The sequence below is a fragment of the Monodelphis domestica genome, chromosome 1 (assembly GCF_027887165.1).
Source record: "Monodelphis domestica isolate mMonDom1 chromosome 1, mMonDom1.pri, whole genome shotgun sequence".
Lineage (NCBI taxonomy): Eukaryota > Metazoa > Chordata > Mammalia > Didelphimorphia > Didelphidae > Monodelphis > Monodelphis domestica.
In genome coordinates this window covers 233,879,402-233,896,256 of record NC_077227.1, presented here as the reverse complement: position 1 = coordinate 233,896,256, position 16,855 = coordinate 233,879,402, and the positions used below count along the sequence as shown (strand labels likewise).

General features: G+C 34.6%; 1 protein-coding gene across 1 annotated transcript in view; it reads right to left on the bottom strand.

The window, feature by feature from the left end:
• The window catches only part of PTPN21 (protein tyrosine phosphatase non-receptor type 21), a 113,939-nt gene that overhangs the window by 34,549 nt on the left and 62,535 nt on the right, over window positions 1-16,855 (bottom strand). Inside the window, exons 9-10 of the mRNA XM_001366698.4 lie at window positions 6,078-6,165; window positions 5,220-5,299 (exon numbers count right to left, since the gene is read on the bottom strand). Of these exons, the coding sequence (XP_001366735.1) occupies window positions 5,220-5,299; window positions 6,078-6,165 (168 nt within the window). The remainder of the gene's footprint in view (window positions 1-5,219; window positions 5,300-6,077; window positions 6,166-16,855) is intronic.

The window sequence follows — 16,855 nt, the reverse complement described above, 5'->3', positions numbered from 1 at the left end:
AAGTTTTTGTTGGCATTGAATAAAGCTTTATAATTTTGAGCATATTTGTGTATGCATGTAAACACTATGCTAGCAGGACATTAGCTTGAGACTATTTTCATCTTCATCCCCTTCCTTCCTTTTCTTTGTCATCCTCTTCTGTAAAATATTTTAAATTAACCTTTCCTTCTTGAGTTTAGGCTTTTCTAAATCTATAACTTCTTTGTAGGCTCTTTCTTGAAGTTTTTCTATCTTTAACTCTGTAATATTTTTGTATAATTCCTTTATTACTTTATTCCTTTCTGATTTTCTCTCTTTATTGACATAAATTAACATATACTCCTGGTGAGAATGGAGTGAGAGGCCAATAACTTAAATTTGGGGTTAGTAAGAGGGTTGGGCCTGGAATCAGGAAGATCTGAGTTCAAAACTGGTTTCAGACACTTATTAGCTATTTGCCCTTAAGCAACTGTAACCAGTAAAAGATGAAATGACAGGAAACAAAATTTGATTTTCTTAGCACATTGATTTATTAAGCAATGTATGCTAATAGCCCAACAAATCAAGACTAAGCTCCTTCCTCAGTTTAGGGATAGGCCCCATTTATAAGGGAAAGCAGACTTTTTACACATAAAAATAATTATTCAAACAAGACCACTTAATTAAAGGACAACAACATAATATTGGGTAATCTGATTTCTAATTGGATAAGAGATCCTAATCTGGGACTTTCCAAATTGGGAGGGAAGAGTGAACATGTACAATTGCCTGAATTCCGGAAAAGAGGTGTCACTTTCCTTCCCAAGTATCTATAAACAATCTGAAGAACACGGCAACAACAACTGGGCCAGTTTTCAGATAAAACATATGGGTTGCCTGACATATAAAATTATAAGAAAATCCTACATCAGTCTTAGGATCTGACTGGTTTTTTGGTCAACAACTTGGATCTTTGATTAAGGGTCTCTAAACAGCAAATACAAGTTGTCCATTACACAGACAGGCAAGACTAAGTCAATGCAGTATGATTTTCTCTTCTTTTCCACAAATGAGTAAACTTTCTCAGAGGACAGAATCTGGATTGGCCCATAACTAAATAAAAGGAGAACTGAGCTAGCTCCAGAATTAAATCAAATTAAATCACAAGACAGAGTCAGTGTGGTTCTACTAAAAATTAACCACTTGCTAACCTACTCTCCACAATTCCATAGATCTTCTTGTACAACCCACTTTCCCCTCTACTTGCCTCAGTTTCCTCAACTGTAAAATAAAGATGATTATAGAAATATTTCATGCTTTTTTAAAAAATGAAGTATATGAGCTTTATGGCCTTTTTTAGGCTTTAAGGGCATTTTCATCAAAAAGATTTTTTTTTCAATTTTTAATTACATATTTAATCACTATCACCAAAAAAAAACCCATTTAAATAAACAAATGATTTTTTTAAAATATGGGCAAAACCATAAACTCCACATTTTTATAATGTACTTAAAATATATAAATTATGTATGCTAACATAAACATTCTCTGCTTTTGAGTTCCCTCAGATTTGTTTTACTTTGAAACTTTTTTCTCTTAATTTTGTGGCTATTTAAAAATGTAATTATAGTATTTTTATTCCTATTATTTTTTCATCTTTCCATATATTTCCCTTTTCTTTATACTTCCAATATTTGTCATTCCTAATAACATAAATATAACTCATTAAAGTCAGTGTTACAACCTATTCAGTCATTTTCCCCAATCATTGCATTTGTGCTATTTCCAGATATTATCATTACAAACAAAACTTCCATGAATATTATATACACAGCTTTTAACCCTCTCAATAATGTCCTTAGGGCCTAATCTTAGTTTTTGGATATCTAATGTCAATGAGCATGAACAGCTCTTAATGTATATTTCCATCTTGTTTTCTAAAAAGAATTCACATTTGCTCTAGCAATGTAATATTAGGCCTGTTTCTATGTTCCTATCAGCATTTAATTTGATCAACTTAACCTGGGACTCCCTTATCTTATCCCCCTTCCCTCCTGTTTATCTTATACCTTTCTAACTGTGTACATTGTTCTCTCTTAGTTCTAGGTCTGATAAGAGTAAGGTTCTAGCACTAGCAGCCCACTACACAATCCTCCCTTTCTATATGACAATTCCTCCACTCATTCCTCTTCCATATGAGATAGCTATTCCACTCTACATCCTCCTGGCCTATTCCACTACCCTTTAGGCTCATTCCATTCCATTCACCTTAACCTCAAATCTTCCATCCATACTTGCCCCTTCAAATTACTCAGACAATGACATCATTCCCAGGGGCCATAGATGACATTTTCCCATATAGGAACCAAACAATTTGATTTGGAAGAGATTAGTCTTTTATTACTTTTGTTTGTTCAGTGTTTTTCCTAATAATAGCTGAAACTCCTTTATTTAATTAAATATCCAATTTTTACCTTTTATAATTATGCTTTTCTTTGCTGAATTTTTTCTTGCTATTAAGCCCAGTTCTTCTGCTCTGAAAAATGCTGTGTCCCATGTCCTGCCTTCGTTTAATGTTGTAATTGCTAAATCTTGGGTTATTCTGACTGTAGCTACAAAGTATTTAACATTTTTTTCCCTTATAGTTTAAAGTATTTTCTCTCTAACCTAGAAGCTATGGAATTTAGCAATAATGGTCCTGTGCATTCTCATCTTTGGGTCTCTTTGAGGTGGTGATTGGTGGATTCTTTGAATTTCTATTTGACCCTCTGATTCTAGAATTTCTGAACAATTTTCCTTGATGGTTTCTTGGAATGTCGTAACTAAAGTCTTTTTGTTTTTGCTCATAACTTTTTGGGAGTCCAACTCTTCTTATATTGCTACTCCTTGATCTATTTTCTAGGTCAACTAGGTCAAATCTAGGTTTTTGTGATGTTTCACATTCTCTTCTATTATTTGATTCTTTTGATTTTAATTTTGATTTATTATTTCTTCTTCTTGTAGGAAATTGTTAGCTTCCTCTTCTTAATACTTTTTTTCTTCCATGAGTTTCTGGGTCTCTTTTTCCATTTGGATGATCTTTCTTTCATAATTTTCTCGATTGTCTTAAATTTCTCTTATTATTTTCCTAATTTTTCCTCAACCTCTCTCATTCGGTTTTGGAGGTCTTTTTAAAGTTCTTCCAAAAGCTCTTTTTGACCTTGTGGCCCTTTATTATATATCTTTGCTTTTTTTTGAAGTATGGTTTTACTTCATTGCCTCTGAGTTTGAGCTAAGGTTGTCTCTGTCCTTGCAATAGTAGGGTTCTTTCTCTTTTGCTTGCTCATTTTTATTTATTGATTTATTTTTTTAAGTTTTAGTAATCGGGCAAATATACTTAATTATTGTCTTTTTTCTACAGTCCCAAATTTCCTAGTGTGTTACCTCAGGTTTTAGGAACTTTTGTGTTTGTTTGTTTTTTCCTAAGTCCTATTTCATTATTTCAGTTTTTGTAGTCCAGGGTTGGATGTACTCCCAGGCTCCTGCTCAACGTCAGCCTGTGATTGACCTCAGGTGCTCCAGTCTGTGGGCATTTCTGCCACTGCAATTGCAAGCAAACAGTACAATTGCCCCTGTGGCAGTAGGCAGGGTATCTACTCTCCTTGGAGTGACTACAGTAATAGGGATACAGTCCCTCAGCAACCACACTTCCTACACTTCTTCCTTACTTCTCTCTCTCATATGCAGGATAGATCAGGTGTCAAGTAGGATTCCTTGGACCTCCAAAGTGCCTCCTCTATTAACAGCAAGGCTTAAATTCCTGCTCTTAGGGTCTAGTGGCCATAGACTCTGTGGTGTCCACAGCTGTGGGCCAACAGGGGGTCTCTAGAGTCAAGGCAGCATCAGACATTTCTGTTCCCAAGGGCCCCCACTAGCAGATTCCTATGCAGGCTCCAAGGCTCAGCAAATCAGGTGGGTTGACTATTGTTAATTCTACTCTGTTGGCTCTGTTCCTGACCCCAGGATCTGCAATGGAGGGAACTAAAGCCAGGGAAGTTACAAACATTCTCCTGTCATCCCTTAATGGTCAGGTTTACCCCTGACACCTATCATTTTTGCCACTTTTAGCACTGATTCTATAGTTATTTTTGTTTTTTTGGGGGGGGGGGGAATATTAGGAGGCCAAGGCAGCTTCATACCCCACTCTGCCATCTTCCCACAATCACCTCCCAAGATTAGTATAGGAAAATTCAAAAAAAGCACTAAAAATTTCCAACTAAACTACAAAATTATGGAAAAATCAAATAAGCAGTTTTGGCAAGCTATTCAGTCACTCAACAAGGACTTTTTAAATCCCTACTATATTCCAGGCACTGTACTAAGAAGTCGATTTGGACACTGTGTACAATATACAGATAAACACTATTTGTCTCTATATAAGTTACTTATATTAAAACAGTCTTCTGCTAAAAAAACAAGTTTTCCAGTTTGATCATTTGTAGAAGGGAGAAGTGTTTTCTATTTGGTTAAAATTAAGGTTTGTTCCCATTTATAAGAAGTGGCAGAGAAGAAAGTAATCAGGAAAAAATTAAAACATATCTGCCTTCCTATCCCTGTATATAAGTCTTTAAGAAAGCATCAAATAGCCCTACCTACAAATAAGGCAGGATTCTGCACATTTGGCTTTACAAAAGAAAAAAAATCTAAGGGAATGAGGCAGGTATTTTCTTTCCCTTTGAGTTGGAAAAAGATGATATTGCATTTGTACATCATAAATACCAATTCACATCCTTTAAAAATATGAGTATTTCAAATTACTAACCAGGAATGAACTGAAAGAAAACATAAAGAAAGATGGCATATCTGAAAATGATAATAGGATTTAGAGACAGTAGGCCGAAGAGTTGAAATCCTGACTCTACAACTTTTTAATATCTGTGATTCTAGAAAAGATACTTAACTTTTCTGAGCCTCAATTTCTTTATTGGTAAAATGAAGTTAACTGGACTAAAAGATGCCAAAGGTTCCTTTCTCGCTCTAATCCTACACAAATTAAAAAGGTTCAGCCATGAATAGCTGATTCAAAGAAAATAGAGAAATAAATTAATGCAACCTTAATATGTAAACCAAATAAAGAAAAATAAATATCATATAAGGGGTATTAAAAACATGACCTTGTCCTCTCTGGGTACCAATTAGATTTCTTGTTTTATTTTTTAAATGCAAAATTGAAATGTCTAAAACCATTATTTCTCAGAGTTCTATAGGAAAATAATACTTACAAGTTGCATTTGTTTAGTCTGTAAAATTTGTGTCTTGCAACACACAGCCTCCATACATATTTTGCAGTTTCCATGTCTTCCTAGCAAATAAAATGTTAATAAGTTAAGATGAAATGCATTAAGTTTTCAAATATAGCACATTTAAGACCACTACATAAAACATAAGGTTATCTGATATGTTGTATTTTTAACATATTGCTATCATTTTTCAGGTTGTTCAGTAAAAAACTTCAAGTAAAAACCATCCTTTAAGGATGCAAATTTGCAAAACTACACTCTGTTTACAACGAAAAAGATTTCATATTAGGTAGTAGGAATCTCCTAAGCAATCAAAAAATGTGTTAGAAATGGAAAAATAGTAGAGTACATGGCAACCTCTAATAAAGATGCCACTTTTGACCCTTGCCCAGTCAAACCCCTCAAAAAAGTTTTTCAACATAATGCTTGAATAAGAGGCTCCATGTAAATGAATATTAAAGCAAGTGTCCAAGGCAAGCATGTATATTCCTTCACTCCACTTCGTTCTCTACTTTGCTTACCTCCCATTAGAATGTAAACTCCTTGAAGGCAGAGGTTGACATTTTTCTATTCTTTGTTTTTGTATTCCCAGCACTTAGCCCAGTGCCTGGCACTTACTAAGCACTTAATCAATACTTGTTGATTTGATTCAAGAATGAGCCTAACAATTATTTGCAAAATATTATGGATAAACCATTCAATCACTCTTTTCTATACTGCCACTAGAGTTTCACATCAAAATCAACATATATTTATCAAATTCCCATGCCTGTATAGTTTTAAAAGCCACCAAAACCCCAAACATAAAAAAAAATTTCTGCAGCGATCACTAATACTCACAGTTTGAAACTGGATGGTCTCCTCTTTATTTGTCAGTTCTAATGCAAAGAAGGACTTATTGTGTGACATATTGGCAATGTCATGCCACCTAAGGAAAGAGAATCATGTTGTAAATGCATATCTTCATAAAATTTTAAAAAGGAAATTCTATGATTTTTTCTTTATCAAAGCTCTTGTTTCATTAGTATAAGAAATTTCCAGTAAAAAAAAAAAATTCTTTCTACCAATGGTGACCAGCCCTTTCTCTACAAATAAAGAATCTTTGAGGGGAACTGCTAAGTGTCTCTGTGGATTGAGAGCTGGGCCTAGACAAGAGGTGCTGGGTGATCCTGAGCAAGTCATTTAACCCCCACGGCTTACCCTTACCGTGCTTTGGCCTTGGGACCAATACATAGTATTGAGTCTAAGACAGAAGGTAAAAGTTTCAAAAAAGAAAACTTCAAGAGTTGCCAGGGGGCACTGAGACAATCAAGTCACTTGTCCAGGGTCAGATACAGGCAGTATTTGTCAGAGGAAGAACATGAACCAAATCTTTCTCATTCCAAGGCCAGTTCGCTATTCCCTATACCAACCTGCCTCAGAATATGTTAATGCTAATTTAAAATGAAAAGTTGATGCATATTTATTTATTCAACCAAACTACATTATGTACTTTTATGCACATGAGTTATTATACAAATATCATAGCATCAAATGCTAAGACCCATGCAAAATATAAAGCTAAAGATAACACATGGTCCATTCAAATTCTTAGAAGCTTGAAAGTCAGAAAGAGAAAGTGTATAAATTATTATAACAAAAGACTGAAAAGTAGCAAGTTTCATAAGGTAGATACAGAGTTCTACATAAATCAGTTACTAATTCTCCAAGGAAGCAAATAACAAGGACATTGAGGGATTAGAATCTTGCTCCCATCAAGTACAAAGAACAAGGACGATTTTATTGTGGCCTGCAAAGAGTGTGCCATGTTTCTATTTCTGTCAGAGCCAAGGCACTGCTACCTATATAAATGTAGATAGTTTTTCCTACTAGAAAAGAAAAGAAAAATGGCTCAAGGAATGACTCTCTCCATACTGCAGGTTATGAATGAATGAATTTTTTTTTAAGTTAGGAGGATGGGGGAACTAGGTAGCACAGTGGGTAGAGTACCCAGGCCTGGATTCATGAGGATACAATTCAAATATGGCCTCACACATGTCCTAGCTATGTGACCCTGGGCAAGTCATTTACCCCAATCGCTTAGCCCTTATTACTCTTCTGCCTTTGAGTCTAAAACAGTAGGTAATGGGTTTTTTTAAATAAATAAAATTGTTAGCAGGGTGATAAAGGAAGAGAAGAACCTGTGTTGGGGCATTAGAAGGTAGAAGAATGTTACAATAAAAAAAGGAAAAAATATTTGGAGATAAGAAACAAGTATAAGGGTCTTCTAGCTGGTTGTTGCTCAAAAGAATTCAGTTTTAAGCATCTCTAGGTTCCATACTTTATGCAAGCAGATTGGTAAAGTCAACAAAAAAGGAAAATGACAAATATTGGAGGAACTACAGGATAAAAGGAACCCAAAAGTCTGATACTGGTTAAGAAATGGAAGGATGGATCAATGGAATAGATTAGGGTTAACTGACCTCGGCAATCTAGTATTTGAAAAACCTAAAGATCCCAGCTTTGGGGTTAAGAATTCATTATTTGACCAAAAAACCCTGGGAAAATTGGAAAACAATATGGCAAAAAATAGGTTTAGATCAATATCTCACATATTATACCAAGATACAGTCAAAATAGGTATGGCTTAAACATAAAAAGTGATATTATAAGTAATATCTATATATCAAAGAAATCAAAGAAAGAGGAAAACAACCCTTCTATACAAGAAAAATTTTAATAGCTCTTTTTTGAATAGCAAAGAAATGGAACCTAAGGCACTGCTCATCAAATGCAGAATAGCTAAACAAATTATGATATGAAAATGTAATGAAATACTACTGATCCATAAAAAAATGATTAAAAGGATAGTTTCAGAGAAACCCAGTAAAAACTTATATGAAATGAGGTAGGCTGAAAGCAAGCAGAACAAAGATAACAACTAATACAAAAACAGTAATATTGTAGAGACAAACTTTAAAGCCTTAAAAACTGATCAACACAATAAGCACCTATAATCACAGAGTATTAATTATGAGGCATGCTCCTTACATTCTGCCAGTTGAATGAAGAATAAAACAGACACACACACACATAGGTGTATAGGTGTGGGTGTGTATATATATATATATGTATATGTATGTATATACATATATGACAATGTGATATATTTTTTTCTTTTTAATGATGAATGGGGAGAGAAAATCAATTTTTCATCAAAAAAGTAAATTTTATTTAAAAATTGTAAAGTAGCTGCTTATACACTATATAATAATAGTAAAGGTCTACAAATGCTATAAATATTAATTCACTAAGGGTCAGAATTAGAGTATGGATGGCAGGTAATTCCCTGCTGATTGTACTGAGGACAATTATTTGTAGACATGATAACAATATAGTTCTGCTCACATCATAACATAAGTATTAAAGATGGGACAGAAAACTCTCAAAACTTATCAAACCAGATAGCTACTATCTACTTTTGGTGATTCAAGTGATAAATGATACCGACTAGGATACTAGGATACTAGGATACTAGGATAAATGATACCGATTAGGAAGTCCTAAAAAACAATGCCAACAATTATTCTTTATTTTTTCATTATCTCCTTTTTGGGGGCAAAGATATTTTATTTTACCAATTACATGTAATAACAATTAGGTTTTCTGAAGTTATAACATCTAAATTGTCTATCTTTTTCCTTTCCCTCCCCCTTCCCAGAACTGATAAGTAATTTGATCTGAGTTATAAAATGTATCATCATGCAAAATATTTACATATTGTTCATTTCTATAAGAGAATACTCATAAAACCAAAATTCCAAAATATAAATGCAAATAAATTAAAGTAAAAAATCATATGTTTTGATCTGCATTCCAACTCCAAGAGTTCTTTCTCTGGAAATGAATAACATTCTTTGTCATAAATCTGTCAGAATTGTCCTGGATCATTGCATTTTTGAGAGTAGCTAAGTCTATCACAATTGATCATTTCACAATATTGCTGTTGCTGTGTATAATGTTCTCCTAGTTCTGATTGTTTCACTCTGCATCAGTTCATGTAGGTCTTTCCAGTTTTCTGAAATCATCCTGTTCATCATTTCTTATAGCACAATAGTATTCCATCACCAACATATACCACAATTTGTTCAGTTATTCCCCAGTTGATAAATATCCCTTCAATTTCTTATTCTTTGCCACCACAAAAAAAGCAGCTATAAATATTTTTGTAAACACAAGTCCTTTCCCATTTTTTTTATCTCTTTGGGATATAAACATAGTAATGGTAATACTGGATCGAAGGGTATGCTTTTTTCCCCCTAGAAATGTTTGCCTTCTTTTGCTCTTAAAAAGAAAATCTTTGTTATAAAACATGGCTCTCTGTGAAAGGGAAAGGAGGAATATATAATGGAAAAATCAGAAGTTTTTCATGAAAACCTTTTTTTTTTAAAAAGCCAACAAAAAAGTAAGTAAAATATCCATACTCTTTGACCCAGAGATGCAGCCACTAGGAATATATTCCAGAGAGGTTAAAGACAGAAATAAGAGTCCTATATACACCAAAATACTCACAGCAGAACTTTTTGTGATATCAAATAAGTAAAACTAAAGGAGATGCCAACTAAGGATGACCAAATGCATTATGGTGCATAACTACAAAAGAATATAATCATACCATAAGAAATTGTAAATATGGAATAAAGTAAGCAGAACCAAGGAAACCACATAAACAAGGACAACAAAAAATTGAACACTATTATAATGGTCAAGCTTGCCCCCAAGGAAGAATTGGGGCAAAAAAAAATATCTATTTTCAAAATTAAAAGGTCTATCAGTGAGGAATATTGAAAATACTATTAATATATAATATGTAAGTCATTTGCTAACTTTGTTTTTAAATCTTCTTCATAAAAAATAGCTTGCTAGATAGAGGAGTAGAGTTATTTATTTATTCAAAACTCTTATGCTCCAACTTAGAATCAATACTGTATATTGGTTCCAAGGCAGAAGAGCAATAAAGGCTAGGCAATGAGGATTGTGATTTGCCCATGGTCACATCGCCAGGAAGTGTCTGAAGACAGATTTTAACCCAGGACTTCCCATCTCTAGACCTGGCTCTCAATCCACTAAGCTATCAGTTGCCCCTTTTAAGGAGATATTTAAAGAATGAATTTATTATTTAAAAAAACTTATACTTTTTAAAAATTTAAGTATTGAAATTAAATATATCCACTAAACTAGATGTTAAAAAATAACATAGTAAAGAGAATAGCAAACAAACCACTCATAAGTACATAGGAGACAAAATTCAAGACCCATAACTTCAAATGTCTATACAAATTTACATAAAGTATGTATAACAAACAAGATGAAATCTTAAGTCCAAGAGGCAAATTTGTCCTCCCAGGTTTCACTGTAATTTCACAACTGGATGAAAGCAGGACTAGGATATTACTATTTTAAAAAAAAACTAAATACAAAATAATTTGTAGTTGCATTGAATATTCAAAAGACTACTCATATACAGAAATTTAGGAAACAGAATAGAGAAGCATACTGGAGAACATTTGGGAAAGAAAAATAGAAACAAAAACAACATTGTCTTGAGAATATAATGCAGAGCATTTGTACAAAAATAAATGTGAGAAATTGGGCATAGAGAACATTTGGGGAAAATTAAATATCTGCTGAAAGAATGAATTTAGACATCACCTCTAGGGGAAAAAAGTCAAGGCTACAACCTCCAGGATACATAGTGACTAAATTTAAAATTTCATTTTCAAAAACAATGAGTTCTGAAAGTAATCAGGAGAAAGGTCTCTGAAAACAAAGGAAAGGAAATTTGAAAAATGTTAGACTATTCTGAACCCACCAGAAATTGCAAGAGGGAAGAGAATAACATCTTTTGAAGAGCAATGAAACTCAGGATGTTACTCAGTCACAACCTACAAATATGAGTTTAACTATACATGAAAAAAGACATTAGATATTCTCTAAGCTTGTGTTGGTATTGAATCTATAGCACATGTGCCAGAGGACACTGTTCCCCTCCCCTCTTCTCATGTGCCTGAGGATATTTGTCACAAAACCCACTCCTCTGCCAACAGCCCAATGAGAGTGCTTCCTCCCTCCCTTGCTTGGGGTAATATGGGGAGGGGGACAGGAAGAGGAATAAGAAGGCTCACGTTGCCATTTGAGGTTTGCAGTTTGGGCACTCAATCTCTAAAAGATTTGCCATCAATTCTTTAAGTTTTCCTTTCATTTTACTGAGGGAGAAATACCTAGGCTTCAGCATTTGGTGAGGCCAAAAGTAAATCATCCACAAAATGTGTTAACCAGCTCCCCTTAAATTTTATATTTGCAAGATCTTGTGTTAAAATGTACGAAAATAAAGTTGGACTTTCTACATAACTTTGAGGTAGATGGCACCATGTGTATTTAGCCCCTTTCCAGGTGAATACAAATATTTTTTTGGGAATCTTCATGGATGGGTATTGAAAAAAATGCAGAACACAGATCTACTACTGTGAAGTATTTAGCATTGCTTGGAATAGGTGAAATAATAGTTGATGGACTTGATACAACAGACTTGATGTCTTTTGATAACATGATTATTAATAGCTCTTAAATCTTGAACAAATCTATATACAGGTTTTCTATTTTGTCTAATTTTGGTTTTTAATAGGCAAGATAGGTGTATTGTATTCTGATTTGCAAGCAATTATTATTTTCTGTTTAATTAAAGAATATATCACTGGGGTAATTTCCTCAATTGCTTCCTTTGATAGTGGATATTGTGGAATAGATGGAGGTGAACCACCTTTTGTCCTAATTTGGACTGGAACTGCTGATTTAAGCAGGCCTACATCAGTGGAAGATGTAGCCCAGAGAAATTTGGGTTTCTCTTAGTATTTTAAAATTTTGAGTTTTATCCATCTCATCATTATCTAAAAAATGTACTGGGAACAAATTCAAAGACTCTTCCAGTAATTCTAATGTAATATTCCCATCTTGGATATATTTTATCATGGCGCTGAGTTTGCACAATAAATCTCTCCCTAATAAGTTTATAGGAGAGTTAGGCATTAAGAGGAATGAATATTCCATGGATAAAGGTCCCATGGACACCACGAGTGTTAGAAGTTTTTGGACTTCCAAAGGAGTTCCAGAAACCCCAACAACACTAATCGAGTCAATCAAATTACAATTAGGATCAGATGTACTCATTAGCACAGATACAGTCATATAGAGTATTTCCCACTATGAGAGTTAAATGTGGTTTGGTGCTATCTGGGGGAGAAAAAACTCAGAATATTGGTGTAATTCTATCTAAATCTGGAAAATCAAATGTTTCAGTCTTTGATTCTAGAGTCCTTTCTCCCCTATTAAACCTTCATAGGACTGTCTGCACCTTTCTGAGATTTCTCTTGTGGAGAAGGATTTACATTTTGGTTTTGGTTATTGTGTGGACACACCCCATTACAGATATTATTGTTGCAACTCGTTCACTTCATGTTGTTTACTATTTTGGTTACTATTTCCAGAGTTTCCATAATTTCCATTTCTGAAATTCCCTCTGCAATTATTGTATTGTTATTTTTTAAATTGTTACCGTTCCTTAGTTGTTATTCCTAAAATTTTCACCATTACTTCTAAAATTACTAAATATTTGATTCTAGCATCTATAATTGATCATTAAAGTCCCCTTTTCCCACACAAATAAAATGTTGGTCTTTGGTTTGTGTATTCTCTTTGATGTCTATATTCCCATACCCATGCCAACCCAAATCTGGTATCCCCTTTTTCAAATTTATCAATTTTTCCTTTTAGTGCTTTTATCTTTCTTGTTCAGGATCACTGCATTGCCACTAATGGAGAAGTCCATTACATTCAATTGTACCACAATGTATCAGTCTCTGTGTATAATGTTCTTGTGGTTCTGCTCCTTTCACTCTGCATCAATTCCTAGAGGTCATTCCAGTGCTTTTATCTTTCTTAATGCATCCACTAACTCCCCATCATCTTCATCTTTCTTTTCATTATGACCACTATAAACATACATTGCTACTCTCTTCAATTCATCTAGGTTCATGTTCATCCAATTTGGACAATCAGTTTTGAAATAGTTCTTTACTACCTGGCAACAATTCTTTACAAATTTTCTTCTTAGTTATCTGATCTCTCTCTCTCTTGTTAGGTCTAAATCAATATATCTTTCTCCTAATTCTATCAGTAGATCCATAAATTTTGGGGGATTTTCATCTATTTCTTGCTTTACTTTTTCAAATTTATTCCAGGTTCCTGGTCAATCTGAACATGCTTTCATTGCCATTAGAACTATCTCCCTAGCCTGGCATAATCTTTCATAATCCTGGTCATTGTTCAAATCCCAATGAGGGTCATTCCAAGGCCAGTGAATTGTGCCCCAAACCTGTTAATGATATTAATTACTTTATCCTTTTCCCTGTTAGTTAATAATTAATCTAACAGACACTCAAAATTAGGTCCTTTGATTTTAACTCACTCCCCCATACCATTATTCAATTAAATATTTATTTAGTATCTGATATGAACAAAGTCATAGACTGGAAACAAATATCAATGTCTGCCATGAGAAAGTTTATAATCACTGAGGGAAAGACAGACATACACCCAACTAAAATCTAGAAGAAATATATAATTAAAAGGATAGGAAGTATTAGTACTATTATAAAACCATTCTCTTTCCCTACCTCCCACATCAATTAACAATGGGGTGGGGGGGAATCCTTAAAACGAAAATGAATAGTGAATAAAATAGATACACAGTGACCATCTCAAAAATATGTCTCTTTCTTCATTTTGAGTCCTTCATGTCTTTGTAAGAAGGTAGGTAACTTTCTTCATCATTGGTCCTCTACAGATGTAGTTATTCTTGGTTTCAAAATATTTTTCTTTACAACATTATTGTTATTATAGAAAATTTTCTCTTGGTTCTGCTCAGTTCATTCTTTTTTTTTTTTTAAACCCTTACCTTTCGTCTTGGAGTCAATACTGTGTATTGGCTCCAAGGCAGAAGAGTGGTAAGGGCTAGGCAATGGGGGTTAAGTGACTTGCCCAGGGTCACACAGCTGAGAAGTGTCTATGAGGCCAGACTTGAACCTAGGACCTCCTCTCTCTAGGTCTGGCTTTCAATCCACTGAGCTACCAAGCTGCCCCCGGCTCACTTCATTCTGACAGTTCATACTTCCTAGTATTATCTGAAATTGTCTTTTATCATTTTTGATCAATAACATTCCATTGAATTCACGTACCATATTTTGTTCAACAATTCAACAATTGATAAGCATCCCACCCCCTTAGAGTCAAATTCTTTGCTTTTCTTTTATCTATTTATCCTTTTAATACTATGTAAAGGATCAGGAAGTTTGTCTTGCTTGCGACTTCCCTCAATGACTATTTGCTCACCAGTATTATTCTCCCTCTTAATCTCTACTTCCATATTCCTACCTGTTTACCTGTGTGAAGATTGGATTTAGCTATCTTCTGATTGTAACAATGAAGATACTTAGCTCTTTCTTTATTGTAAAGATAAAATTGTAATCACCTGATTGTAACAATGAAGGTACTTAGCTCTTCCTTTATAGTGAAGCTAGAATTGTAAGCTACGATCTCTTTTTAGATCTTAACTACAAACACGTGTTAAGTAACTATAAAGGTGAATTAATCCCAAAAAGGTGTTAAGTAACTACAAAAGGTAAACTTAACAAAAGAGGTGTTAAGTAACCCAAAAAGATATAATCTAACCAAAGAAGGTGAGAACTAAAGAATGGGCAGTCCTGGAGAAAAGTGTCTGCTATTACTGGTAGACATGAAAGTCTAGAGTAGGTGACACAAGAGAAAAAGGTCTTTAAAAAGAAGGGGAAAAAAGGACATTTGAATAGTCAGTCACCTGGGTTTGGAGTGAAGGACAGAGGAGCACTAGAAGACCAATACCCAGAATTCTTTTAGACTGTTACAGCTGGTGAGTGAAAAGCTGACTTAGTGACCCTACCTTTCTGGAAGCGTGAAGCCTCCAAGTAAAGGTTCAACTTCTTGAGACCCTATTCCCCTGGCTGGGGCTTAGAAATTCTAATTAATATCAGAAGAACAACTCGGAAGAATCTACAAGAAAAACCACTATCCACATCCAGAGGAAACACTGTGGGAGTAAAAATACCAAAGAAAAACAACTGCTTAAATACATGGGTTGAAGGCATATTGTTGGGGGTGTAGACTTTAAATGAACATCCTAGTGCATACAACAACATGGAAATGGGTTCTGATCAAGGACACATGTCCTTGATCAATACTGTGATACTTGAATCAATACTGTGTATTGGTTCAAAGACAGAAGAGAAGGGCTAGGCAATGGGGATCAAGTGACTTGCCCAGGGTCACACAGCTGGGAAGTGTCTGAGGTCAGATTTGAACCCAGGACCTCCCATCTCTAGGCCTGGCTCTCAATCCACTGAGCTTCCCAGCTGCTCCCCCCCTTTTTTTTTAAACCCTTACCTTCCGTCTTGGAGTCAATACTGTGTATTGGCTCCAAGGCAGAAGAGTGGTAAGGGCTAGGCAATGGGGGTCAAGTGACTTGCCCAGGGTCACACAGCTGGGAAGTATCTGAGGCCAGATTTGAACCTGGGACCTCCCGTCTCTAGGTCTGACTCTCACCCAATGAAATTGCATGTTGGCTGCGGGAAGAGTCTGTGGAGGGGAGGGGGGGAAACAATGTGATTATTGCAACCAAGGAATAATGTTCTAAACTGACTAAATAAACTTATTCAAATGGGAAAAAAAATATCTTGAAATCACTGACCATAATATTACTTAAGAATTCTCATATTAGCATAAAACCTAAATTTTAAATTCTTACAGTTTCATCATCTGTAAAATGAAGTGAAGGAAATGGCAAACCACTCCAGCATATTTGCCATGAAAACCCCAAACACATCATGAAATGTCAGACATGACTGAAAATGATTAAACAACAACACTGCACTAGTCTCTAGGAATAGAAAAATAAAACAGTAAATTGTCTCTGTTCTCAAAAAGTTTATATTCCATTAGAGGGATATGTGTGTTATTACTTTAGGCAGGAAGAGAGCACGAATAACTATGAGGAAATCAGGAAAGGTATACTGAAGAGGGGTGGAAGAGTGAAAGCCAAAAAAGGAAGAGAAGGTTTAAAAGAACTGCTAGTAAGAAACAAATAAAAGGTTTGTAATACATGGAATCTCTGTTGAAATTAGAGAGCATAAAATGAAATAGATTAAATTCAATTTCCTGTTCTGACTTCTTCCAGCAGCTCTCATGACTCCAGAAAAGACACAGAGAAGACAGTTAATGGGAATTACCAAAAGTTGGGGATTAGCAGGGCCAGAACAGGCAAAAAGTCAAAGGGATTCAAGACTACAGAAGGCAGCACCATTGAAATAGTTGGCCCTTAGATCAAGAGTGTGAAGAAAGGAGTAACTCTCATCATCACCCTTCTCTTCTGTTCTAGAGCCAACAAGAGCAGATGAAGTATCAGAGAAGGAATTTATAGCATCATCAATATTATTAATATTAAACACCTTTTACTAAAAAATTATTTTGGAAATATAGGTTCTACATAGTTC